This window comes from Cervus elaphus, chromosome 11, assembly GCF_910594005.1.
Source record: "Cervus elaphus chromosome 11, mCerEla1.1, whole genome shotgun sequence".
NCBI classification, from domain to species: domain Eukaryota; kingdom Metazoa; phylum Chordata; class Mammalia; order Artiodactyla; family Cervidae; genus Cervus; species Cervus elaphus.
This window is the reverse complement of record NC_057825.1, coordinates 907,176-933,132: the sequence shown is the minus strand read 5'-3', so window position 1 is coordinate 933,132 and position 25,957 is coordinate 907,176. Positions and strand designations below refer to the sequence as shown.

General features: G+C 66.0%; 4 protein-coding genes across 5 annotated transcripts; 1 reads left to right on the top strand and 3 right to left on the bottom strand.

Annotated features, from left to right (window-relative positions):
* Window positions 1–338: 338 nt before the first annotated feature.
* Window positions 339–2,508, bottom strand: TMEM210 (transmembrane protein 210). The gene is made up of 4 exons (XM_043917544.1): window positions 1,554–2,508; window positions 1,298–1,433; window positions 1,062–1,091; window positions 339–821 (listed from the first exon to the last, which is right to left on the bottom strand). Exons 1-4 carry the CDS (start codon window positions 1,639–1,641, stop codon window positions 644–646), a joined length of 432 nt encoding a protein of 143 aa, XP_043773479.1. The 5' UTR covers window positions 1,642–2,508; the 3' UTR covers window positions 339–643.
* Window positions 2,509–3,930: 1,422 nt separating this feature from the next.
* On the bottom strand, window positions 3,931–13,213 carry ANAPC2 (anaphase promoting complex subunit 2). 2 transcript variants are annotated; one of them, XM_043916252.1, is made up of 13 exons: window positions 13,040–13,213; window positions 12,167–12,789; window positions 10,862–10,994; window positions 9,844–10,018; window positions 9,383–9,502; window positions 9,143–9,260; window positions 8,368–8,549; window positions 7,840–7,981; window positions 7,473–7,548; window positions 7,197–7,400; window positions 4,697–4,826; window positions 4,271–4,506; window positions 3,931–4,196 (listed from the first exon to the last, which is right to left on the bottom strand). In XM_043916252.1, exons 1-13 carry the CDS (start codon window positions 13,199–13,201, stop codon window positions 3,984–3,986), a joined length of 2,514 nt encoding a protein of 837 aa, XP_043772187.1. In that variant the 5' UTR covers window positions 13,202–13,213; the 3' UTR covers window positions 3,931–3,983. The 2 variants fall into 2 exon arrangements, with proteins under 2 accessions (XP_043772187.1, XP_043772189.1); XM_043916254.1 differs by lacking the exons at window positions 3,931–4,196; window positions 4,271–4,506; window positions 4,697–4,826 and adding an exon at window positions 4,846–7,099 and having other exon boundaries at window positions 7,154–7,400.
* Window positions 13,214–13,246: 33 nt separating this feature from the next.
* SSNA1 (SS nuclear autoantigen 1) lies at window positions 13,247–14,791 on the top strand. The gene is made up of 3 exons (XM_043916260.1): window positions 13,247–13,405; window positions 13,792–13,991; window positions 14,285–14,791. The coding sequence occupies exons 1-3, from the start codon at window positions 13,354–13,356 to the stop codon at window positions 14,390–14,392; spliced, it is 360 nt and encodes a 119-aa protein (XP_043772195.1). The 5' UTR covers window positions 13,247–13,353; the 3' UTR covers window positions 14,393–14,791.
* Window positions 14,792–16,053: 1,262 nt separating this feature from the next.
* On the bottom strand, window positions 16,054–24,948 carry TPRN (taperin). Its single transcript, XM_043916255.1, has 4 exons — window positions 23,082–24,948; window positions 16,746–16,977; window positions 16,542–16,648; window positions 16,054–16,439 (listed from the first exon to the last, which is right to left on the bottom strand). The coding sequence occupies exons 1-4, from the start codon at window positions 24,906–24,908 to the stop codon at window positions 16,377–16,379; spliced, it is 2,229 nt and encodes a 742-aa protein (XP_043772190.1). The 5' UTR covers window positions 24,909–24,948; the 3' UTR covers window positions 16,054–16,376.
* Window positions 24,949–25,957: the final 1,009 nt, after the last annotated feature.

Genomic DNA, 25,957 nt, shown 5'->3' with positions numbered 1-25,957 from the left:
TGCGTCCTGCTGGTCACCCGCACCGCCCCCCCCCCCACCCCCGGCCCCGTCTCCACTCAGCAAGTGATCCAGGGCACACACAGCAGTCCCCACCTAGAACGGCCCCATCCCTATGGTGGACGGCTGAACGGCCCCTGAGCCTGGGGTCCAGGAGATGTGGTGGGGGGCAGGGGGAGGACGGCACCCCTGAGGAAGCAGAGGCAGTCCCCTGCACCCCCTCCACCCCCCGTCCCCCAAGGGCTCTCCCGGAACCTCCAAGAGACAGGTGGGTGGGGCAGGGGCATCAGCCCAAGTCCTCTGGTCACATGCTGCTTCCCTGGACTCGGCCGAGTCACAGGTCCTGTCCTGGCGTTTTCCCGGGGTGGGGTGGGGGCGGGGGCCTTCGGGCTTCACTGGAGGAAGCCACAGGCAGGGGCAGGCAGGAGCCAGGCTGAGGCATGCAGGAAGTGCAGACACCCAGAGTGTGGACCCCTGCCTGGAGGGTGGACAGTGCGAGCCTAGAGCAGGCACCCCACTGAAGAGAAAGGGGGCGACCAGGTGTGTGCAGGGCCCCCCCACCACAGACACCCCCCAGAGGGGCCCAGGGAGGACAGCACAGAGTAACTAAATACTGTTTAATTCCCCTCCCCCCACGCCCGAAGCCCTACTCAGGCGGGGGGGGCGGCTCCTCCAGGGTCGAGTCCATGGTGATGGTCATCAGCCCATGCTCTTCCAGGGGCCGCATCATGGGGACCGCCATGTCGGGGTCCATGAGGTGGGACTCCACATGCACCGTGCGCAGGTCCATACGGTCTTCCTGCACCCCGAAGTGCCCCACCATCCTGCGCACCACGGCCCAGTTCAGGCCGGCTGCGGGTAGCGCCGACCACCCAGGCCTCCGCCTCCCAGGCGGCCTCCCCCTCCAGGGGCCCAGCTCACCCTCGGGACCCAGCTCACCCTTGGGGCCCTCCCCTCGGGGCCCTCCCCTCGGGGCCCAGCTCACCCTCGGGGCCCTCCCCTCGGGGCCCAGCTCACCCTCAGGGCCCAGCTCACCCTCAGGGCCCTCTCCTGGGGTCACTCACCTGCTGTCCATGTGTGCGGGGCACGTTTCACTGGGGTGGGGGGGACAAAGGTAAGGCGTGAGTCTGTGACCAACGTGGCTGCCTCCAGAGGTGCCCCCACACACCTTTCCCCATCCCAGCCTGGGAGACGTCCTTCCCAAGGCCCTGCTGACCTCACGCGGTGAGACCGGGAGCCCAGGGGGACAGCCTGACCCACAGCCCCCCCACCCCGCCAGTCAGCCCTGGGACTCACGCACCCCTTGGCTCGAATGACACCAACGGCCACGATGACGAGGGCGCAGAAGCAGCTAGCGCTGATGCCCGCCAGAACCACCAGCAGGGCGATGAGGGCCTCGCGGCTGAGGCCAAGGCTGCACTCGCAGTAGGTTCCGGCTGCAGAGACACGGCCCGGGCAGCCAAGGGGCCCGCGTCACCTGCCAGTGGCTGACCCCTGAACCCTGTCCCTGTGGCCCCTGGGCCTGGATGGTGCGGGCGGGGCTGGGGGGGCCGCACCTGCAGCAGGGATGAGCAAAAGGGACAGACACACGAGGCCGAGGGGGCCACCGGGAAGGCAGGAGCCGGGCTGGGGACAGGCGGCCATGTCCAGCCCCCGGCCCGCCGCACACCTCTGGCCGGGGCTCGGCGGAAGGCGCTGACCTCACAATGGAGCTGTGAGGCAAGGAGGGCGGGGGCAGGGCCTCGCATGGAGCTTCGCTGCCCTGGGTGCTGGGGGCCTCAGGGAGCCCCAGGTGGGCGACCCCAGGATGGACGGGGCTGGTAGGGCAGCCTGGAGTGCCCTGGCCATCTGAGGCAGGGCGGCAGGGGGCTCCCCTGGCCTTGGGGGAAGACCACGGGAAGCGGTACCACCTGTACTTGGGCCCCTGGGTCAGGGAGGCGGCGGCCTGGAAAGCCAGAGGGCCACAGCAGGCAAGCCCCAGCCTCCGTTTGTCAGAATGAGGGCTGCAGCAGCTTGGTGGCGGGGTAAGGGGGTGGCCTGGGGTGCAGCTGACTGATGTCACCACTCTCCCCCCAAGACTGAGACAAGCAGGAGGCCTGGGCCTGGACCCGGCAGTATTTGCAGAACACCTTTGAGGAGCAGGCAGCTCTGAAACCACTATGAAGCGTCTGGAGCTCTGGGTTAGTTGTGTTGTTAGTTAGAACTCACGGCCAGCTCCACAGTCTGTTCCCTGTGTGACCTTCCCACACACCAGGCAGGTGCGGCTTGTGGAAGGTCAAGGTTAACCGCAGCCCTCCCCCTCTTCCCCTAAGGGCCTGCCAGGCAGACTCAGGCCGCAGGAGGAAAGGCCTGTCCCACGCCTGGCCCTCCAGCGCACTGGGGGCTGCAGCCAAGCCCTGGTTGCCGGGGCCCTCCCTGACCCTTGCACGGGGCCACCTCCTGGGGGTGGCTCCTGGCACACCTCTGCACCCGATGAGTGAGGCACGGACTTGAGACGCTGGGTTTCACCACACTGATCCACAAACTGAGTCCAGGGGGACTCGGGGCAGGTGTGTCCACGCCCAGGGGCCGGCACTGCCACCTGCCACCCTGCCAGGCCGGTCCAGCCGGTTTCACCCGGTCTAGGACGAGGAGGACAGGCCCAGCCCAGTGCCAGGCAGGAAGTCCTCTTCCCATGACCACAGCACAGCCCCCCGGCAGGCCAAGTCCAAGGGGGACACCTGCTGGCCTCTCAGCGTCCGCAGACCACTCAGGCTCTGCTAGGCCCTCCACATCCTCCTTCAAACCCCACGGGAAGCCCCACCCTGGGGCGTAAGGAGGCGTCCTAGAGCGAGCTCCTGGTGGCCCAGCGGTCAGGACTCCGGGTGCCCCTGCCACAGCTCGGGTTCAGCCCCTGATTGGGGAACTGAGACCCCCAGATGACTCTTGGTGTGGCCAAAAAAAAAAGAGCCCTGGAAGCAGAACCAGCACTGGGGCCCTCGAGCAGGACAGGTGGGGGCGCTGGGGCGCAGACTAAGGGAGCCAGGGGGTCCTGGGGGCCGGGCGTGCCCTGTGGAGGACGGGGCAGTGGAGACACTTGTCCTGAAGGGCCTTGGTCACCTGGGGAGCAGTGCCACCAGGCCTGAGCGAGTCCAGCCAGACAAGCTGGATGGATGAAGGTTGGGCTGCAGTGCCCAGCACAGCTCGAAGGCCTCGGGCCTGGCACCGCCAACACCCACCCCACCGCCTCCCGGGAGCTGAGGCGAGGCCAGTGCTGGGCCCCCAGAGTGGCTGGACAGGGCCTGTGCGCAACCCTGGGGGTGGCTGCCTCCCTGGGCCCAGCCTCTCCAGAGGGGAACAGCCAGGCCCCCGGGCGCCCTGACCACACCTCAGGGGCGTGGGAGGGGTGGGTCTTTCGGGAAGCAGGCCTCACTGTCAGACCCCAACACTGCCTGCTGGACCACAGCGGGGACGCTGGCAGCTGCTTGTGCTGCAGACGCGAGTTCTCGGCTTCCCAGGGGCCGCCTGTCTGCCCACCCGCCTCACACGTTCTGACAGCACCCCAAGGCCACGGGAGCCGCCCTGGGGCTCTCAGCCCAGCACTGGGGGGGCTGGACCCTCAGGCCGGGTAGAGGGAGGGGGACCCCGAGGAGTTCTCTCAAAGGCCAGAGCTGGAGGCCCTTGGGGGGAGATCCAGGAGGTCTGTTTCCCAGTTGGCTGGAGCCACGAGCCTGACGTGGGCCTCCACTGGCCACGGTGACCAGACAATCACGTGCCAGGACTCCTCCCAGCCTGGAGCCCACACAGGTGTGCAGCTCCCCCTCCTGGGGGAACCCGCTCTGCCTGGCTGCGGGGAGGCCAGTGTGCAGAACTGGAGCACACGCCCAGAGTCGGTGGCGGGGGAGGGCCTGAGCACGCGTCCCTGGGGCCACAGAACCGACAGGACACAGAGGATGAAGAACCGTCTCTTTACTCGCACTCGGGGGGCGGGCGGGGCCTGGCGCGGCTCAGCCGCAGCTCTTGGGCAGGCGGTAGACGCCGGCGGAGTAGACAAGCTGCTGGTCGCGCACCTTCCTCTGCAGGAAGCCCTGGAGCTCCTGCAGGTCGATCTCGGCCAGCGCGGGGCCGGTGACCACGAACATGCGCAGCATGCTGTAGATGCGCTCCAGCGACAGGCTCTCCAGGTTGGTCAGCATGGCCTGGATGTACGTCCAGAAGAGCTGGGGGAACAGCCGCGGTTACACCGCCCCGCCCCGCCCCCCGCCCCCCGCCCCCGCGGGCGGGCCGGTCTTACCAGCAGCTCCTCCTCCTTCTGGTCAGCCTGCGAAGCCAGGCCCGAGTCGCTCTCGTCGTCGCTGTCGACCAGCACCATGCTGTCCCGGTCCTGCGGCCGCTCCTCCTCCACCACCGAGAAGGTGCCAGCCGGCTCCTCGCGCAGCACGCCCTGCTGCAGCCACACGGACAGGCGGCGCCGCAGCAGCGCGGCCGGCATCTTCACCGCCTCGCTCAGCTCCTCCAGGCCCCAGCTGGCTGCGGACAGGCGGCGGGGTGTGGGTAGGCGGACTCGGCTGTGCCCCTCGGCCTCACGGGCCCAGCTTGGCGGGACGGGCAGAGCCTGGGGGAGGGGCTGGGGGCGGGGAGCCACCCGGGCCCGCCCACCCTCCTCGGGGAGCGGGGCGTGGCCGAGGGATCGGGGGTGGGGCACGGCTGGGGAGCTCACCTTGGTCCTGGAAATACAGCAAGACCACAGCCTGCACCGGGGTCACTGCAACAGACAGGGTGCGGTCAGCCAGCTCCACGTCCATTGTCACCAAGCCCAGGGTGTGCTTCCAGCTGAGCGTCCGCATGGCCTGGGGAGGGCGGGATCAGCGCAGGTCGTTTGGCGGGTCCCACTGGACCAGGCTTTACAACCCGGGAGCAGGCGGGGAAGGGCTCCAGTTCCCACCCGGCAGGTGGCAGCTGCAGTGGCAGCCAGACGAGCACCCGGTGGGCTTCCAGTTCCCTCCCCTCAGTCAGCAGCACCCAAGAGCCAAGCCACCGTGTCCCCATGAGACATGCCCACGTCTTGATCCCAGGACCTCAGAATGTGACCTGACCTGCGGATGTCGGTAGGGAAGGCGAGGTCTGGGAGCGACGTGGGACCTAACCTAATAGACTGGTGTACGGGTCAGAGGGAGGGTGGTACCAGACACAGGAAGCAGAGCGGAGCTGGAAGATGGGGGAGGGACTCGCCTGAAGCCCCGCCCCGCCCTCCATCACAGACCCGGCCTGCAGGGCCAGGAGCAGGGCCTACAGCTCTGCCACCTGGCAAGTGGGCTTTGCCATGGCCCCGCAGGACGGCAGTGGACTGCAGCGCGGGCGGAGGGTGCCACCGGAGCAAACACCTTCCCCAGAAACACGGCTGTGGTTGTGGCGCTGGGGGAGGGGAGGACTGGAACGTTCTGAGCTGCGTGCTCGTGAAAGCCGGGTTTGCCCTGGGGAGACTACTGGGAGAAACATGACCAAAAAGGCCCTTCTGGTGAGGCCTGTTGCAGCGCCACGGGAAACGACTGCAAGGCGACCGCTGAAAGAGCAGCAGAGATGAGCTCTGCTGGGGCGAGCAGGGCTGGAGGGAGACGCGGGACACTGGGCTGAGATTTCCAAGTGAAGCGTGGGAAGTGCAGCCTGCAGCTTCCTCACCGCTCGTGTGAATTGAGGGGGAAACCGAGGAGGACTGGCGAGCCCAAAGGAGCACTCCACGCCACGTACTCTGCGGGCCACGGGGCCCGAGAGGTGAGCTGTGTCAAAGCCACATCAAGCCGCAGTGTCCCGGAACCAGCACAGGAGGCCCAGGAGAGGCGTGGGTGCCCCGGTCTGGGCGCTGGATGCAGAGACCTGCATGGACACCCACAGGCTGAGGCCTCAGCAGCAGGGCAGGGATGCTAGCCTGGGTCCCTAAAGGCAGCTCGCTAAGGTGTGGTCACACGGAGCGGGGCCTGGGGTCCTCAGAGGAAGAGGGGACTCTGCACACAGACACTGGGAGAGGCTGGGTGACACAAGCCGGGCTCAAAGTGACACACCCACAGCCAGGAGCACGTGGAGCTCGGCCACCGCGAGGCCGGAGGATCCTCTCTCGGAGCCTGTGGAGGGGGCGAGGCCCTGCGAACACCCTGACTTGAGTTTCTGCTGGCATCAAAAATGCCCTCAGCAGATGCCGCCACCGAGGGAGCAGGTCTCCGTTATGTTTAAGGCACCTGTCTGTGGGCTTTGTCACGGCCACCACCGGGGACACCGGCGGGGTGACTCTGGGCCAAGCGCTGCCTGCAGCCCCCATGGCTCTGAAGGGGGCATGACACTGAAGCTCTCCACGGTTGGCAGCTGGCCAGGTCCTAACCAGGTGCTGCGGCTCCAAACCATACCTTTTCAACTGCAGCTCGGGTCTGTGTGGGGCAGCGGTGCGGCCAGCGGCAGAGGGCACAGCACCCCCACATGTGCGGCACCACCTCAGGCAGGAGACCCGCTGCAGGGAGCAGAGGCCCCGTGGCACTGCCCCAGCTCCCCCCCAGGCGCTCCAGCATCCAGCTGGAGGGCAGCCGTCTCATCGGGCGCACCAGCCTGAGCAGGGGTCCGTGTCTGAGTCCGCCTTCGGACCCAGGGGGACGCCCTGGAGGAAGCCGGTGGGGCCTCTCCTGACAGGCGGGTTGGGGCACAGAGGGAGGCTGGGGAGGGCCCCTTAGATGTCTTCAGCCAGGAAGGGGTGTGCGGGGCTGAGGTGGGGTGCACAGGCGGGCTCCCCTGGCTCTGGAAGGAAGCCCCTGGGATCAGCTCTCCAGCGCTGAGCCTCTCCCCACTCAGGACCTCGGGTCCTCAGCCTTAACAGCCGCACCCAGCCCTCCTTGGCGCCGGCTCGCAGCAAACCCAGAGGAGCCGCCAAACACCACAAGAGAAGCCAGGAGACTCCCTGGAGACACCCACGGAGGGGACTCGGCGGGTGTCCTGGGCTGAGCATGGCTGCCAGCCCCGGGTTCTGAGAACAGGCAGGTGGATGCTGCAGAGGCAGCTCAGGGTCAAGACTCACGCCAGCAGCATCAGGCACAGCAGAGCGCAGAGGGCGCACACACACAAACGGGCAGGTGCACACACGAGGAGGTGCGTGCACATGCACACACGGGTCCCGGGAGAGAGAGCGGAGGGCACGGGTCCCGGAGCACAGACGAGGACTCCCAGCAGCGCGGCCCTACCTTCAGCTTCTCGTACTTCCGGCAGTAGACCTCCAGGGCCTCCCTGATGTCCTCGGGGACCTCCAGCTTCTCATCCTTGAAGGGTGGCCAGAACTCGCTGGACAGGATGACAGCGTAGACTCCAAAAGGCGGCTGCTCCTCGGCGGGCCGCTTCTCGTCCTCCTCCCGGATGTTGGCATTGATGCGGCGCGAGTCCGCCATGTCCTGGGGAGACAGGCCTCCTGAGGGTCTGGGCGGGGGGGGGACCAGGTGGCTGTGCGGAGCCCGGGTGCCCACCTTGAGCATGACCTCACAGAAGTGCATCGGGGCCTCGCCAAAGCGCAGCTTCAGCAGCTCCACGTTACGGATTTCCCTGCAAGGATGCATCTCTGAGGGGTGCAGCGCCTCTGCCCCAGCCAGCCCCTACAGGGCAACACCCACCAGCCTGCACCCCCGTCCCCGGAGCAGGGATGTCCCCAGCCCAGCAGGCCAGGCGGGAGCCCTAGGAGCAGCCACTCCAAGTTCCCGGGCGGTCCCCAGGCACCCGGGGCAGTGGTCGAGCACAAGCTGGTCCCTGCCGGGCCTGGGGACCGCGACAGAAGACAACCGTCCTGAGTCAGGGCCAAGCCTCCCTCGGACGCGGGGCGCCCCCCGCAGGCCTCACCGCTCGGGGCTGAAGCTGAACTGGTGCAGCAGGCGGTCGGCCAGCAGCGAGCGGTACTCATTGATGAAGAGGTCCTTGCTGCCGTAGATGCTGACCAGCAGGCTGATGATGTCCGAGGAGCGCCGCTTAGAGCTGGACTTCCCTGGAGGCCAGGCACACAGGCACCTCAGACATGGAGGTGGCACTGTCTGCGCCAAGCGGCCTGCCCACTGCACCCCCATGTGAGGCCTGGCTCTGGGTCCCCTGTGCAGACGTGCAGAACCTGCCCCTCCTCCAGCGGAAGCAGCAGGGCCGGGGCTGGGGCTGGGGGGGAGCGCGGCAGGCAGGGCAAGCCCTGGGCTCTGATGGGGCCACTGCCCACGGGGGCCCAGCTGGCCAGGGGAAGCACCCTGGGGAACCAGGCCAGGTCGGGCACGGACCACGGGCCTCCTCAAGCTCGAGACATGCAGCGACAACCTGGAGGCCAGAGCTCCAACCCGACTGGGCCCCTCAGTGACCCCAGGCCTCGCAGGGCTGCCCGCCACTGACCTGGATCTGCGTCCACGGGGTCAGGGACCCAGTCCTCCGGCTCGCCAGAGTCATCCTCGCTGTCCTGCCCGGTCTCCAGGCTCGCAGGGTCCGTCTTGGACAGCTCAACAGCCAGGTCCCCCGTCCCATCCGAGTCCCCGGTCAGCCCCGCCACAATCTGCCGCACCGTGTCCTCCCGCGTCCTGGTGGACACAAGCCCTCGCTGCCTGCTCCAGCTAACCCCCGTAACCCCACCAACCCCCTCAGGCAGCACCCAAAAGTCACATGTTAAAGGCAAGACCATCATTCCATTGCCAACCCCAAAATTAAAAGGCCACCGTTTCCTGCATCCGGGGCTGAGATGACAGGACAGACCCGGGCCAGGCATCGCAGGGCCAGGGGGCAGCAGGCTCGTCTCTACTGCCTCCCAGGGGCTCCTGGCTGGCTGCGCTCCCTGGCCAAGAGTCAAGAGGCTCTGTTCCTCGGGTTGAAAAGGCCAACACGAGACTGATCCTTCCCGTCAGCCCTGGGCCAGCTTGCAACGAGGCAAAGTTGAGCCTGTGTGTCTGTCTGTGCTGACCTGGCCCTGGAGCTGCATACAGGTGTGGTGACCCTGAGCTGCAGGCCCAGAGCCAGCAATGGCAAAAGGAAGGTGCCCAGCTTGGGCTGCCCGGCCCGGGAGGGCACCTGGCGCTCAGAGGACCACGTCCTTTCACTCCACCAAGGCCTGCAGGGGGCTCAGCTGCACAAGTGGGGCTGCGGGCCCTGAGGGTTCCCTCAGCTGCCCCGTGCTCACCGCAGGTACCGGCGAATGGGCTCACAGGCCACCTCCAGGACAACCATGGACGGGTCCAGCACGCGCAGTGCCTTGATGGCGGAGATGTATAGGGTGATGATGTCACACGTGTTCACGCCTGCAGTCGGGATGGGAGACCCCGAGCAACACAATGACGCGGAGGTAGACACCCCGGTCAGGTGACGTGCAGGTCCCGGGTCTGGGCCCTGAGGGCAAAGGTGGGTGGGCCTGCCGCGGCACCTGGGTGGAGCAGCCGCGTCTCCAGGGCGGCCCTGAGGGACACAAGCAGCTGCGGCCTCTGGTCGGTCCTCTCCAGGCAGTACTTGAGGTCTTCCACAGCAGGCCTCGAGTCTGGGAAGTCTGTGGGGAAGGGCTGGTCCTGGTATGTGCACACGTGGTGTGCCCACAGACAGCTGGACGGAGGCCTGGAGGGTGAGCAGCCACACCTCCACAGGCCGCAGAGAGAGGCCCTGCGGGGGGCCTGGTGTGGCCCCTGTGCCCTCTGGGACCCGCACCCTTGAGCACAGCCACCCCGAGGGGCAGATGGGCGGAGCAGAGCCCAAGGGCCAGTGCAGAGCGAGGGGGCAGACACAGCGCCTCTCCTGCCCAATGCAGACGCTGTGCGGGGCCCGGGTGTCCCTGACCCCCAGCCCAGGCTGAGGGCAGAGGCGAGGGAAGGGGCTCCCAGCGGGCGGGCCGACCTCGGATGATGCTGAAGAGCTCCTCAATGCGCAGGCCAGCGTAGATGCGGTAGAAGAACCTCTGCACGTGGCAGCGCCATCGGCGCAGCATGGGGCCCGGCTCTGGGGACGCGGGCCTGCTGGGGCCATCCTGCAGGAACACCTTGCCCAGCCAGCCGACCACTCTCTCGATCCACTGTCGGGAGAGCACAGGTGTGGGGCTCCAGGGGCCAAGCCCAGGGCAGAGGTACAGCTACCCGCCGCAGGCTGGGCCTTGGGAACCCCAGGCCACCTGTCTGAGACCAAGAGCACAGTGAAATCAGCAGATGGGGGCCTAAAGGGGCCTCCCCCAACACACACCCAGCCCCCCCCCGCCCGCCCCTGCACACTAGCACCAGGCTCATCTCCGGCCGCAGTAGCTCTCACAGAGTGCTCTCAGCTGCGTCTGAGTGGATGGACACGCCCTGGGGACCACGCACCCAGCCGCTGGCAAGATGGCCTGGACAGTCTGCCATCTGGAACAGCACAGCTATCCCCGGGCCTCCGGGTGTGCGCTACACCCCACTGCAGGGACCCTTGCACTGAACACCACCCCCACCCTCAGCGTCGCAGCACACCTGCGTCCTCAGGAGACAGGCGGCAGGACACAGCAGAGCGGGGCGGGTGGGAAGTGGGGCCGGCTCAGAGGCCCACGGCTGGGCCCAGCCCTCCCACCACGCTGTGCAGCCCAGGGCAGCCCCCAGGCCACGCCCCAACAGCACGGACGCCCCAAGGCCCCTCGCTGGGACATCCCAGACCTTGGGGCTGCCTCTGGCCATGTGACCCTGCACAGATCTCACGAAGCACGTCACAGGTTCTTCCTTGCTGGCGCCAGGGTGGGCCCAGGATGACCAGCCTCCACCCAGCACCAAGACAGCTTCAATCACCAGCAGCGTCCTGATTCACCCAGGTCACCACACTCCGCCCGCTTCTAAAGCCAAGGCGTCTAGTCAGTTTCGCCAGCAACCTCTTCTCTTGTCCACAGGTGGCGGGGCCTCACCTTGTGGAACTCACGCAGGAAGGAGCGCTCGTACTCGCCCCGACAACGGTCCTCCATCCGCTCCCGGGTCACCTGGTGCAGGGTGCTCGTCACAGCCTCGGCGCTGACCCGCTCCAGCAGACTGAGCCTGTGCCTGGAGGAGAGCCCCGCCAGTGGAGTGCACAGCACACGCACCCGCCCCGCACCCTCAGCACGCGCCTCCTGCAGCCCTCCCGCTGGGGCAAAACTGCACCGGGGAATTCAAGGCAGAGCCGCCGAGATGACAAAGCACCGATAAGGCACCTCTGCTCTCCCCAAGGGGTCAGCATCTCTGGCTACTGAGGCCAAGGCCTCGTTCATCTCCTACCAATGGCCCTCAAACAACAGCTAAAGACGTCACTACTCCGGCCACATGGATACAGATGTAGCAGTCTCTGCTTCTCGGTGCTGATCCTGACCCGTGATGGCAGAAAGTCCCAAGAGAACAAAGCTTCTGTGGACATGCCCCACCTCAGTCCCGGGAGAAGACTGACAAAGTACAAAGTACAAAGTGAAGCTGCCACTTCACTCAAATTGACAAAATCATCATAAGGAGCCACGGGATGTCCCGAGTGGTCCAGGGGTTAAGAATCCTCCCAATGCAGAGGATACAGGTTCAATTCCTGGTCGGGGAACTAAAATCCCATATGTCATGGGGCAACTAAGCTCCCATGCTTCAACTACTGAACCCCCATGCCACAACCAGAGAGAAGTCCATGCATCACAACAAAAGATCCCATGTGCCGCAGCCAAGACCCAACACAGCCAAATAAATAAAAGGAAAATAGATATCTTATAAAAGTAAGCACCCACGGAGAATCAGGGACCCCCTACGACAGGAACTGGGTCTGACAATAGAATCCTTCCCTCCTCAGAAGGCTAGAAGGGCCATCAGTTGGCCCAGCACACTGGTCTAATCTCTGACTTGCTCTACAGAGCAGAAATAGCAAGCGTACTTTTCTCAATTCCAAGACAAACATCATTCCACTTCTGAGAGTCTACAGTAGGCACAGCAGAATTCTGCACAGTCCGGAAAACTTAGAATCATGGAATCTTAGCGTAAGCAAAGTACAAAATCCTGAGCCAGGGTGAATGACAGATCCACCTATGGCAAGGACAAGAAGTATAAACTCAGAGCGCACACATCCTGAGAAGTGGCGACCAAGGCGAGTGGCAGAGACCACCCCCAGCCAGCTCACCAGCTCTTTGCAGGGACCGGCTGGACTCAGAGGGGCAAGCAGGAGCCAGGAGGGACAGGGACACAGGACACGCAGGCCAAGTACTCACAGGACCTGGCTGAGCTGGTGGAACTGCTCCAGCGCTTGGCGGCACCAGCACTGCTGCTTGTCACTGCCGCACCCCGCGCACAGGGGGCTCTGCAGAAGGCGGTAGTACCGGCGGCGAGCATACCTGCTGTCCAATTCCCCCTCCAGTTCGGGGTCTGTGCCTCCTTCCCCCTTTCTCTTACTCTGCATGTAAACTCTCAAAAAGCGTCCATAGAGGCGCTGGATCATCTCCTGAAAAGCTCTGGGAGTGGAAAAGAACAGGACGCCCCGCAACGTGGTGTGGACCTTTTCCCGAAGCCCCTGAGCACCGGTGCCCATCAGCAAGCCCAAGCGAGTCCATTTCTCCAGAAGCTCCAGACTACGCAAGTAGGGATCCAGGCGGCTCTCCAGCAGACCGAAAGCATCGAGCAGCAACAGAAGGCACTGGGGTTCGTCCGCACAGTTCTCGCGCTGAGAGATGGCATTCCAGAACTCGAGGGAGATGTTGGCCTGCAGATCGTTCTGCAGCACCTCTACGAACCACTCCTCCAGGACCGAGTGCAGACCGTGGCCCCTGAGCACCTCCACCGCCGCCCGGAGCTCCTCCTCTTTTGGAGGAACGGCACCGCTAGTCCGGGAGGACGCCTGCAGTACAGAAAACCGTGAGGAGAAGGGGACGTAGCGCAGAGACGGAGAGGGTGGAGACAGGTGAGGACAAGCGGGAAAGGGACAGCGCGGATGGAAGGCCACGAGAACCCCGCCGCCATTCGTCGCAGGGACGCAGGCCCACGTGAGGGAAGGGCTGTGGAACACAGAGGGAAGCCAGGACGGGCGCCGGCGGGCTCGGGGCCCCAGGCACCCCGCGCCGGCCCGTCGCCCTCTACTCGGGCCTCACCAGTCCCAGCGCGGCCGGAGGCACCAGCCCGGTGCTCACGGTGTTCCAGGCCGCCAGCAGCTCCTGCGCAGGCCCCGCGTCACTGCCCGCCTCCGCCGCCGCCGCCATCTGCGCCCACCAGCCTTCAGAGCAGCTCGGCGAGGCGCGCCGCGATGACGCCATGCTGAGCGCGCGCGCGCGACGATGACGCACACGGTGCGCCGCGAGAGGCGCAGGGGCGGTGACGCGACCCGGGGGCGGGGCGAGCGGAGGTCGTGCGCAGGCGCCGAGGGGGGAGGCAGCGGCGGTTGGGGCGGCGGGGACCGGCGGCGAACATGACCCAGCAGGGCGCGGCGCTGCAGAATTACAACAACGAGCTGGTCAAGTGTGAGTGGCCGCGCGGCGAGGCCGGCGGGCGGGCTGGGAGGGCGGCGGGGTCGCCGGCCTGCGGGCCCGGGCCGGCGCTGGCCCGCCGCGCGCGGCTGTTCCGGCCGAAGCTGCTCGGACGCTGGGCGGAGCCGCGGAGTGGCCACCCCGAGAGCCGGCGTCTGTGGCGCGAGCAGGGTGCGTGGGACTGGGCGCTCTCGGCCCCTCAGACTGTACTGGGGCTCGCGCGGGGCCTTTTGAAACGCCAGACGCCCTGGGACGCCGGCCGCCGGCCTGGTCTGGGCGCCCGGGCCTTCGCTGGCCGCTCGCCTCGCGCGCCGGGGCCGGCGCTCCCGTTCCCGCCGCGGCCCCCGGCGCCCACCGCGCCCGCTCCCCGCCCGCCCCAGGCATCGAGGAGCTGTGCCAGAAGCGGGAGGAGCTGTGCCGGCAGATCCAGCAGGAGGAGGACGAGAAGCAGAGGCTGCAGAACGAGGTGAGGCAGCTGACGGAGAAGCTGGCCCGAGTCAACGAGAACCTGGCGCGCAAGATCGCCTCTCGGAACGAATTCGATCGGACCATAGCGGAGACAGAAGCCGCCTACCTCAAGGTGGGGCTCGGGGGCCGGGTGCTGGCCCGGGGGCGCCTGGACAGGCCGTAGGCCCCCGTGGAGTGACAGCGCGGCCTGGGTCCTACTGTGGGCGCCTTGTCGCCGTGTCCCTGGCTCCAGACTGAGCAACAGCAGGAGCCGGAGCCGACCTGGGCCTGGCTTCCCAGGGTGTGAGCAGTGGGCTTTGGGCTATACTCAGAGGGGAGCAGGGCCTGGTACAGGCGACGGCGCCAGGCCGTGGCAACTTTCTGATGGGAGGAACAGTGTTAACTGGCTGATGTCTCTGCTCGCAGATCCTGGAGAGCTCGCAGACTCTGCTTAGTGTCCTGAAGCGAGAAGCGGGGAACCTGACCAAGGCCACAGCCTCAGAGCAGAAGAGCAGCGGAGGCAAAGAGAGCTGAGGAGGCCCCAGGCGGGCGTCCTGCCTGCGGCTCGGCAGCCCCCGCAAGCCTGTCTTCAAGCATCTCTGTTCTTCAGGGAAGCAGCTTTCTCCGTTTGTTGTCTTTGGTGCCAAGAGAGGCAACTGCCAAGCTCCAGGGGCCCTGGGTGTGGCCCACCAGGTGGGGGTCCTAGTCCTGCACTCACGCAGGCTCTGGGGAGGGTAGCTCTGTGCAGGGCCCCCACACCCCCTGGGGCTGCAGGGAAGGCCCCCAGTCTAAACTCAGCACCGCGGCAATCCCCAGACTTCCTTCCTCAACTGGTAGGTGCCCAGGCAGGTGGGGGAGGGGCTGGGGCCCTTCTTTGCCTCAGAGCTTGCCCTGGAGGCCTGTGACTGTCAATAAAGTTTGCTTTTGTAAAGATGCATGCCACACTGCTGCCTGTGTAGAGTGTGGGGCTGCCAGATGCAAACCGCAGCCCCGCTCAAGTCAGAACACAAACCCTTCCCAGCTGTCATATGGCTCCTTTGACGGAGAGAAGAGGGCCTGGGGTGACTTTCCCTCTGTCCAGCCTTGGCTTTAGGGACAGAGGTAAGGGTGCCCCTGAGCATTTCCTGTGACCCTCTGCCACACCCTTCCCCTGAGCCTATCATACAGCCCACACTTCAGTGAAGTTGCTGCTGGGCTTGGCCTCTAGCGAAAGGCCGGGCCCAGGGGACTTGCTTGGCCTTAGAGCCCCCGGGAAGAGCTGCTCTCCAGCCCAGTGACTCCGAGTGCTGCCGGGCAGCACAGCACCCGTGCTTCCTACTCTGGTCACGAGCGGCCTCTGTGCAGCCTGGGGTCCAGCCCTCCATCCTGAGTCCTCTCTGGGCCCATCTCCTTGGCCTGTCAGCCCACCTGGGGTCCCCACAACTGCTGTCTCTTAGGGCCGGGCCGACTGGGAAGCACGTGTCAGTTGAAAAGGTCTACAGAAGCCTGGGCCCACTCCTCCAGGAAAACAGCTTCCTCCTTCCCAAGCCTGGCCAGGTGGCATTTCTCCTGGGCTTGACACTCCAAGAGGAAAAGACACGCCTTCGACGGCTGGATTGTGAATGGCCTGGCTCCACAGGCAGCCAGTCCAGCCAGGAGCCGCTCCCGTTCTTGTCACCTCTTGTCAGTTTTCCCTGCAAGCAGGACCCCAAGCAAGTGGTCAGCTTGCCACGGCCTTCCTGCAGGCTCCGGTGGGTCCGAGAACCTTCCAGTCTAAACAAGCAGCAAGGCTGCCTGCCCGGCCCCTCTCTCTGCACCCCCAGCCCTTGGCCCTTCAAGAAAACCTTCAGACCCCACAAGCTGCAGTGCTCCCGCTCCCAGGCCCAGAGTTCCAGCCCCCAGAAAGCTCGCCTGGCGTCCCGCCTCCCACCACAGCTCTCACTGAGCTGCTTCTGGGGGGCAGGGGAAGCCCTAGAGACCGGGGGTACTCACAGGGCAGGCACAGGGAAGACCCTTGCCCAGCCAAAGCGGGGCAACAAGGGCCACGCTACGCGGTGTGGGGCGTCATTTAGGGCCACCTCCCTGGGCACACAAGTCCATGCTGGTCCTCCATCCGACCCCGGATGGGTGGCCTCCCCCACGCTGCCTCGATGTAGCCTCGCAGACCGCACCCCTGTGCCCCCTCTCCCCAGCCCACGACCATGCAGGAAGGTAGAGGCAGTTCATCCAGTGTTGTTTATTGAGTCCGTCATCAGAGGCGGGGAGAGACGTGCTGATCATCAGAAACAGTGGCTGATGTGGGGGTGTGGGCTGGGGAAATCCGGTCCGTAGGCCTCCACATGGACACACCTGACAGGACCCGCCCCTCCCCACAGGCAGTGCCCGCAAACCAGGGTCAGGAATCCAGGGTGCCCCCAGCTCGGGCCCTGAGCACCGGCCTGCTTGTGAGGCCCCAGGCAGCGCGCGCGGCACGTGGGTGGGCAGAGCCTGGCAGGCCGGGGGGCGTCAGCCTTGGCCGTGCTGGTCAGAGGGCGGGAGTTCAGAAGTAGAGGGCTGGCTCACTTCGGAAGTCCGAGAGGTCGTTCTGCCCGGCGGGGGTGAGCTGAGAGAGCGGTGTGGAGGCAATCAAGGGCACGTCCAGGCGTTAGATCCCCCATCTCGCCCACCTTCCCTGGGTGCCCATCCACCACCCGGCCCTGCTCACCATGACCTCCTTGGGCGGGGCCTCCTCCACACTTGGAGTCCGCTCCAGCACCTGCTCTGGCCACTTGCTGAAAGCCACGGAGTGCTTCGGCGTGTAGCTGGACAGGCCTGCAGGCCAAACGGGTGGACATGTGGCTGGAATCCGACGACCTGGGCCACCCCACCCCGCCTGCCCACCCGCTCGCCCGCCCTGACAGGCACTCACTGGAGCTGCCGTCCGGCAGCCGTGGGCTCTCGGGCCCCACGCTGCTCACGAACGTGGCCCGGGGCAGGAAGAGCATGAGGTGCTTCTCCGGCACGCCGTCAGGGCCAGAGGCCTCCGCATCCTCCTCCACGTCCCCTTCCTCCTCCTCCTGCGCCTCCTCTTCCTGCAGGGAGCTCTCGGGGGGGTACTCAAACGTGGTCTGCAGGCTCTTGTCATTGAAGGAGATCTTCATCTGGGGGCAGGGGGCGCATCAGCGAAGGCCCCACTGCAGGCCTTGGGGGTCCTCCAGCTGGGCGGAGCTGGGTGCACGGGGCCCCCGGGGTGCAGTGGGATGTCAGACCAGAGCAGGAGCCCCGCACTCCATCGGCCCCGCAGTGGGGGCTGCCCCTCATCAGAGAAGACCCTCCACCTGGACCCTCAGGCCGAGGGTGTCCGCTTGCAGCCTGAGCCCCGCCCAGCCCTTCCCACGCCCTCCCGCCCCAGGGTACCCTCACTCCTAGTGACCACTGTTCCCAGGGCCCAGACCCCAGCTGCACCAGGCGCCCTAAGCCAGGGGGTCTCCAGACGCCTCCAAGGCGGTTCCCAGGGTTGCAGGTCTGCCTCCCGAGGGAGGCAGGGCACCAGCCACATCTCCCAGCCTGAGACTCCCGGCAGGAGCAGGTCCAGCTGAGGCTGCACCTGGGAGCCCACCTCTGTGCTTCCAGCAGCCCCTCCTGTCATCTGGGGCCTTCCTCCAGGCCTGAGTTCACGTCCCAGCTTGCCAGGCACCAGGATGATCCTGCCTGCCCTGCTCAGCACAGACCACCGCTGCTGGGCCAGGCCCTCAAGGGCCCACGTGAAGTCAGGCAACTGCCCTGTGCCAGGCCAGGGAAGGGGGCACCGAGTGCCGTCACCATTTTGCAGACAGAGGCAGCCGGAGGCTGCGCGGAGTAGGGGTCAGCGGCCCTCTTCTCTCACTAGGACTGCCCACGCAGTCTTCACCTGCCCTGTCCACGCAGCAGGCCCCAGGAGTCCACGCTCAAGCAAGTCCTCCCCTTTCCGCCCACAGGCCTCTGAGCCCAGTCTGTGCTGCGGGCGGGGAGGGGCCGTGGGGTCCGGACGCTCCCTCTCGGGGGCCCAGGGCCAGGCTCCCACCGCCTGCTCGCAGGGCTCGGCCGGCCAGGCGGGGTGGTAATGAATACGGGAGCCGCCTGCCCGCGGCAGATGCGAGCAGCCCTACTGGAACTCGAAATATTAAACTCCAGGGCACAGGACACCACAGTCAGCTCAAGTTCCTCCTCTTCCCCTGGAAGGAGCCGAGGAGGCAGCCAGGCCCCCGGGCGAAGAACCCGGGGCCTGGGGACAGCAGGAGGGGAAGGGGTCTCAGAAGAGCCGGGCTTGCGATCCTGGGCAGCAGAGGGCCCGGCCTTGGGGGACATGCACGGGGCTGCCCAGGAGCGGCTGGCACTGCCCTGCTGAGCCAGGGTCCGGAAAGAAGGGCAGGGCTCTTGCCACCTCCTGTGGGCACACACAGCTGTGGGCAGCCTTGCCCGCCTCTGCCTGGCCCACAGACACCAACTGGGCAGGTCCCGAGCCCAGGAGCTGCTGCCCTCGCCACAGCCGTCTGCCGGGGTCCAGCCTCAGCAGGATTCAGGGGGTACCCTCAGGATGAACGGCGTCGGCGAGAGAGAGATGTGAGACCAGCCTTGATAGGGCCAAGTCTGCGAGGGAGAGAGAGAGAAAGAGAGAGAGAGAAAAAGAGAGAGAGAGAGAGAGAGAGAGAGAGAGAGAGTGACCAGACAGGGGGTGCTCAGAGTCTGGCAGAGTCTGGCAATGCTTCATTTTTTACCGTGGCTTTTATACCCTAAATTAGTAAATTTCTAAGGGGAAGATAGTTTAACATTACATCAGCTTGTTCTTCAAGAAACCAGGGTGTTTTCTGCATACTTCTTTGTTTATGAGGGTCTTGTACATTATCTTCTGGCCTTGGGGCCTATTGACATTTTATGACCTAGGTGAATGCAAAGCTGTTTTCCGTAATCCATTCTTTAATGAACACAAAGGTCAGTCCTTTTGCAGAAGTTATCAGTTAAATTTATCTAAAAGGTTTACCACACAAAGACTCTGCAGCTCCGGTGAGGCAGCCCCTGTTTAGCATTCCTGGTTAAAATTAACAATTCTAAACTCTTATTTTTCTAAATCTTTAACTATAACCACTTTTAGAATAATATTTTTGTGTTCTCTAACAGGGCTTCCTCACCCCCGAAGGGCTCTGTGCCTATTAGGGCCTTTGTGTGACCAGGTTCTTTATCCTGTTTTATGATTAAGGTGCTGTGAGCAGTCATGTGCATTAGCACGCATTTGCCAAGCAGGCTAGAATGCCAGCAAAGGGGTCTAAATTGAAACACTCCTTTCATCCTGGATAATCTTATAGGATACCGCCGTCCAGCGGACATATTAACTAAAGTTCTAAGTTGATTCTGTTTGGAAAGAGATCGGGGAAGGCCTTCTACCCGTGTCACAGAAATTAGGGAGTAGTCTATTGAAGCAAGCATCAGAAAGACAAATATCATCTTTAAGGTGAGCGCTGGGGGCAGCTTTTTGGAATCCCTGAAAACCTGATCTGCCTTGCCCGTCAGGTTTTCTCCCTCATGACCTTGTCATGGGTGGGATCTCGTGTGCCAGCTCCCGGCAGCCGTCCACACAGATAAGAGGTCAGGGAAACGGGCAGACCACCACCAGGGCCGGGTAAAAGCAGGATCGTGGTGTTCTGTCCCCAGACAGGCCCCACCTGGACCTTCAGCTGCCCCCCTCCCGCCTGGGAGGCCAAACGGAACAGAGAGCTGGCACAAGGGTGGTTGCCAGAGTCCACAAGTGCCCACCCACTGCTGGGGACACTGGCGCAAGCCTGGAGCCTCCTCCACTCAGCTTCCCCACTGGCAGGGGCCTGCCCTGGGTTGGGGGCTGCCCATGACTCGGAGCATCCCACCTGGGCAGCTGTGTGCGGTGATTCCGTGGCCCCCGTGGGGATGGAGTCAACTGGCCAACCCCCTCCACCGCCCCTGGAACTGGCCCTCTGAGACCTGGGGCCAAAGACCCCAGGAGGAGTCCAAAGCAGGAAGGGGCTTCTGGCACAGGGGCTGCCCGGCCCAGGCCCGCAGGGAGCGTGCCCCTGGACACACAGGGTCATCCCCGAGGACCCTGGGCCCTCTGCGCCCATCCCCCCCCGGGGACAGGGAAGGGCCTGCTGCCAGGGCCGGCGGGTTAGCATGTTCTCATTAGTCTGCGTGACCGGCTGCCAGCGGGACACCGAGGGGGCTGGGCGCAAGCAGGCCCCGAGCCTGGCACGGCCTGGCCAGGCGAGGGCCGGGCGGGAGGGGTGTGCCCACAGGTCTGGCTCAGACAGCTGGGGCACGCCGCAGGGCACGTCCCACCCCCCTTCAGTCCCCAGGCTCCGCGTGAGCTCAGTTCTGTGGGTCACAGGACACCCCTGACTCGTGGGCTGGGGGGACCCCGTCTCTAGACCCCAGGCGGACAGAACAGGCAGGGGCTGCAGCCAGAGGCACCTGCACAAGCCTGGTCAGCTGACCGGCGGGGACTTTGCCCTGGATTGCCAGAGGGTGGGTCCTGGCTCCGCCTACTTCACCCTCACCGCACCCCATCCGGCACGCCCAGCCGGTTACTGGACAGTGTCCACCCTGCACTGTCTGGGCTGGGAGCTGGGCTCCAGCGGTCCCAGCCAGGGGTGAGCACCCACCCCACCCCGTACCCCTGCATCTACCATCCCCCACTCAGCCCAAGCTCCAGGGGCCCACAGGACCACCCTGCACGGCCCCAGAGGAGTTGCCATGATGGCTCAGGAGAGACGCCCTGAGTCAAGAGCAGCCTCCCCCCCGACAGCCATCAGTGGGGAAGCTGAGAGGGTCCAGGCCTGCTCCAGCAGTCCCAGGCTCTAGAAAGACCACACGGAAGAGTGGGGGGTGGGGGGCAGTGGGGGAGCAGTGCCCCAGGGCAGTGGTACCTGGGGCCTGAGAACCAGAGGGGTGGGTGGTTGGAGGCTTGGACCTGGACACGGAGGCTGAGGCCCTGCGGGCATCGTGCTGGGCTGGGCGGGCAATGGGCAAGTGAGGAGGTCAGAGGGGAGGGGAGAGGCCCGCAGTGCCAACCCCAGGAGGCTGCCCCACCCGGGGAGCCAGGGCTGGGGCAGGGGTGAGAAGGGCGTGGCCGCCCCTCCCCCAGCAGCCAGCGGGCCCTGGCAGCAGGGGAGGTAAGCCTCTGTGCCTCTGCCCAGAGGTAACTAACTGGGGGCCATGTGCGCCCCCCAGGCACGGCTCCGGGGTGTACGGCTGGCTGGGCGCCCACAGCCCAGGGCAGGGCTGCGCCCTCCTCGGACGTGTCACCGGCAGCCTCTGCCCACGTGAGGAGCTGCGCCCTACTGTCCCCCGGAAGAGGCGGTGGTCTGGCCCCCACCCCGCCCGGGAGGCCCCCGACATCCTGCTGGCCTCCGGACCCCCACGTCCCTGGACTGCGGGGTTGGGGAGGCGGGACAACGATGAAGTCCCGGCTGGCTGGAGCGGGCGAGCCGAAGCCAGGGCGCAGGGGCGGCCACGGCCGGGGTGGCCCAGCTCACTCCGAGGGGCTGGGCGGCCCCACGCCTCCGTCCCACCCGACAGGCATGCCGCTCTTCCTGGAAACGGCAGCTGGTGCTTGCCCAGGCAGAAACTGCCCGCAGCAGCGCGTGCTGCTCTGACGGGGCCCAAGCCAGACCGCTCAGCCATGCGAAGCACCATCCATCTGGACCCCCAACCCCTGAGGCTGGCACCGGGGCAGGGAACAGGCTGGTCCAAGGGCCAGGCCAGGCCGGGGCCTGCTTCCTCCCGTAACTTCCTCCCCTCCTTCTCACCCCAACTCAACCACGGGCGACCCTCACAGCCCTGCCCCCAGGCTTTGGGCTGCAGCCCTCCGGACCCAGGAAGCAGCAGGCAGGCTCCCAGCATGAGGGCCGTGGGGCTGGGACGGGGGCTCAACAGAGAGCTCCGTGACCTCCACTGGCCTCAGGCCCACCCTCTGCACGGCAGGGCGGGAGCTACTGCCTCCACCGCCCGAGGCCAGCAGGGGAAAAGAGCCTCCAGCAGCAGTTGGGGCCAAGGGTCAGGATGAAGGAGCAGGGGCAGACGGGGGAGAGAACAGGCATGGGGGTGGGGCTGCGACCGTGGCTGCCAGAGGGCCCGGACAGAGGGTGAGGCAAGGTCAGGCGGGCAGGACGGGGCAGGCGTGGGGGGCGCCGGAAGCGCGGCGGGGGACGGGCGCAGATGCCTGAGCAGGCAGATGGAGCAGCAGGAGAGGGTGATGCAGGGAGCGAGGGCAGTGCCAAGGCCGACCCTGAGGCAGGAAGTGGAAAGGAAGCAGGCAGGCGAGGCGCCACGTCTAATGAGACAGCGCCAGCAGGACAGCGGGCAAGGGGGCTCCGGTGACACCACGTCACCGCCCCCCCACAGAAGACACTGAGGCGAAGGGCAGAGGCAGCCTCAGGACGAGCAGAGGAGGAGAGGCCGACCCGGGGAGAGTGCATCTGCCCGCAGCACCTGCTGACCACAGTCCTGTGGAGCTGGCCTTGGAATCCCCCCCGGGGTAACACACTGCTGCCGGAATGACCGGGAAGAATATGAGGAACGTACCCCTGTGCCCAGAGGGTGCCAGGCCACCAAGAAGCCGGGGCAGTGAGGCTCCAAGAAGGCTCCTGGCCCTGCACCTGGCCTCTCCTCCCCAGTGAGGGCAGCCTTTTCATCGCTCCCCAGCAGCTCAGCCCAGGCTCAGACCAGCCTGCCACACACCAAGGGCTCGGTCAACCCTCACTCAAAGCCAAGTCCTGCTAAGCGCGAAGCCGGTATGCTCTCTGGGGAGCTGAGAGTAGGAATCCCACCCCATCCAAATCAAAGGGCTTCTTGCCCCTTCCCACTTCTACCCTGGCCCCTGCTACCTGCATAGGCCAGGACACAAAGAACATGCCAGGCCACTCCTCAAAGCCAGGGCCCACCTGGGACAGGACTGCCCGGCCAATTCCAGAGAAAGCCATGAAAGTCAACAGGAAGACACGACCCTGGCTAGACCCGCCGTCCCCACCAGCCTCAGTGTACAGAGCCCCTAGGTCCCTAGGATCCCACTGGAACGAGTGCCAGTGACTCCCCAGCCCAGACTCTCCTGGAGCGCGCACAGCCACCAGCCCTCTCTGGTCCACGTAGACGCCATCCCACACCCAGCCCAGGTGTCCTGGAAGCAGGCCCTGTGCTACACCCACAGATCTGTGACCTGCCACCTCTCCCCCTCCCTCTGTGGACTCTACCCCCCACCACTCACCTTCTTTCTTGAGGAGCCAGCCTTGGTGAGACAAGACTTCTGCAGGGCCAGGTATCCGCCGATCACCTCGATCTCGTGCACAGTGGGGTAGCGCTTCTTCAGTGAGGTCCCTGCAGCAGCAGGGGGCTCCGAAACTCTGCCTGGCTCCTCTTCCTCAGCCTCCGTTGGCCTGGCCTCGCCGTTGGCCTGCACGGCCCCTGGCTTCCTCTTAGGCACCACTGTGAAGGTGTTGCCACCCCGATGCTGGAGCTCTGACAAGTACCCAGGCCTGGTCGGATGCGGGTGGTACTGGGGAGGCGCACCAGCCCCGGAGCAGGGCAGTTTGGCTTCTTGGGGGACCTCGTCCTCCGAGTCCACCTCATCAATGAAAGTGATGGGCAGCCCTGGCCGCCTAGGCTCCCTGCCGTTCTTGGCCAAGCCAGGAGTCTGGAAGCCCTGGGAGGGCTCAGCTTCAGCGGCGGCCCGTGGAGATGGGGGTGGTGAGGGCAGCCCCTGCCACCTGACAGCAGGGTCCACAAGGGCAGCGGCTGGAGCAGGGCTGCCCCCCTCCATGATTCTGGGGGGGCTCCTCCCACCTGCAAACACACCATCCACTCCAGGTACCTGCTGGGCTTCATGCTCTGGGTGCTGGGAGGCCCAGCCAACTTCTTCCTCTGGAGGCGCCACGGACCGCCTCCCTTCCCCAGGAGGAGCCCCAGAGGTCTTGCGCTTGGGGATGACTACGAAGGAGTTTCGAGAGTTCACTCGAAGGCTAGCCAGAGCCCGGGCCTGGAGGTCCCCGGCAGGGATCCTGCCCATGTCTGGCTTTGAGGCCGGCCGTATCTCGAAGGAGTCATTGGCGCTGGTGGCCGCGGAGACCCACTGGCGCTGGCTGGGAGTGGCACTGGAAGAGCTGAGCGTGGGCAAGGCCGGATCCGCGGCTGGAGTGGCACTGGGGGTCCCCGGGCTGGGGGACTGGTGGGCGGGGGCCTCCCCCGACTCCACCTTTGGCTTCCACTCGCCTGGCTCAGGCGCGGAGCCCTCAAAGCCGTTGGCAGCGCCGGCCCGGGACTCCGGGGCCAGGGGCCCGTTGGGGAGTGGGCGAGTGCCCGCACTATGGCGCAGGCCCCGCGGGTGGACAGTGAAGGAGTTGCTGCTAGTCTTGTGCAAGAAGCCGCTGCGCCGGGGCCCGGGGCCAAGGCCTGAGCCGCAACGCTCCGGATCGGACTGGAAGCAGGCGGCGCGCTCGCCCACGCGCGGAACGGCCGCGCCCGGAGAGGGTGGCGGCGCGGGGCGAACGCGCTCCGGGCTCCCGCGGCGGCGCGGCGCGGCCGGCGGGTCGAACTTCTGGAGCAGGCGGCTGACGCGGCCGGGCGTCGGCGGTGCCTCGTACACAAGCACCTCCGCGGCGCGGATGCGGGCGGTCCCTCCGGGACCGAGGCCCGGGCTGGGCGCGGGCGCGGGCGGAAAGCCGGGCTCCGACTCGATGATGAGGATGTTGTCGGCGCGGATGGTGCGCACGCCGGGCACGCGGCAGTACAGCTCCAGCAGCTGCTCCGCGGGCCGCGCTCCGGGCCCCGCCGCGCCCGCGCCCCCGGCGCGCCGCGCCCCGTGCCGCCGCTCCGACTCGAGCCGCATGAACGGGTTTTCGCGCAGCGGGCCCAGGCTCTCGGCCAGCACCAGCGGCTCAGTCACCGGCCCAGCGGTCTCCGTCGCGCCAGCCCCAGCGACCGGCGCCGCGCCCCCGCCCAAGGCCGCCAGCTTAGCCCGCTTTCGCTCGAGGATCTCTCGCTTCCAGGCAGGCATCGCGGCGCGGGGCGCTGGGCCCGGCCGTCCCAAGCCGGCCATGCTGCGGAGTCGCCGCCGGATCCAGCGCGCGCCGGGGACTGCGGCCGCCGCCCGCCGCCGGCCTTCGCGCAGCTGCCACACCCCCGGACCACCGCCCATTGGGGGAGAGGCCCGTTCAGGCCCGCCCCAGCCCCGCGGCCCCACCTATGGCAGGGAGGATAGCCGGCCACGCTGATTGGAAAGCGTTTTCCTCGACCCCGCCCTCCCGCCGACCTCAGTGGACAGCGCCCAGCCCCGGACTGGGTCCCTATTGGGGAGGCCCTTGGACACGCCCGTGACGCCTCACGCCCCTCCAGGGAGGCCCACACTTCCGCCTCTGCTCCCTGGGCTAGCCGCTCCCGGAAGGCGGAGCCAGGAGGGGGCGGGTTTTGCCCCGCAGGCAGGCCGGCCGGACGCCTGGGCCCCGCGTCGCGGTTCACCTTGGCTGCTCTTGGTCTGTCCGCCTGTTATCCCAGGGAAAGCGCAGTGGAAGAAGGGCCAACCCAGGACTGGAAGGCTGTCCCGCTCCTGTGAGCGGTCCGCCGGTTGTACGCCAGCCTCCCTCTTCCTGGCCCAGGTGCCTATGGGTCTAAGGACTGCCCACCTGCGGTCCTGGGTCTCCCGCGGGACTTAGCGGAGATACCAACGGCTGAAGCCCCACCCAGTGCGGAGTAATCGGTTTCTCAGAAATCTCTGTTTTTTACTGGCCCCTAGAATCCACTCTTGTTGCCCAGACAAGTAGTGGAAACTATTCACCCTTGGTCATCCAGGGCCCACCAAACACGAACGGGAGTGTGGAAGCCCGTAAGGCATACGAGCAGGCCCACAGCACTCCAAGGCAGACAGGGCAATAATAGCCGGGACACGTTCCATTTGCCTGATGAACCGCCCCCATCCCAACGCTGCCCTTGAGGGCACACCTTCTCTGTGTACTTGCCATGAGGAAGTTCACTGCCCCAGGAGAGCTGCACAGAGTTCTTTCAGGCCTGCTGGAGCCAATGAGAGGACAAATTGGGGGCATGGGCAAGGACAACTGTCCCCTGCCTTTCCATCACCTGCCTACAGTCAAC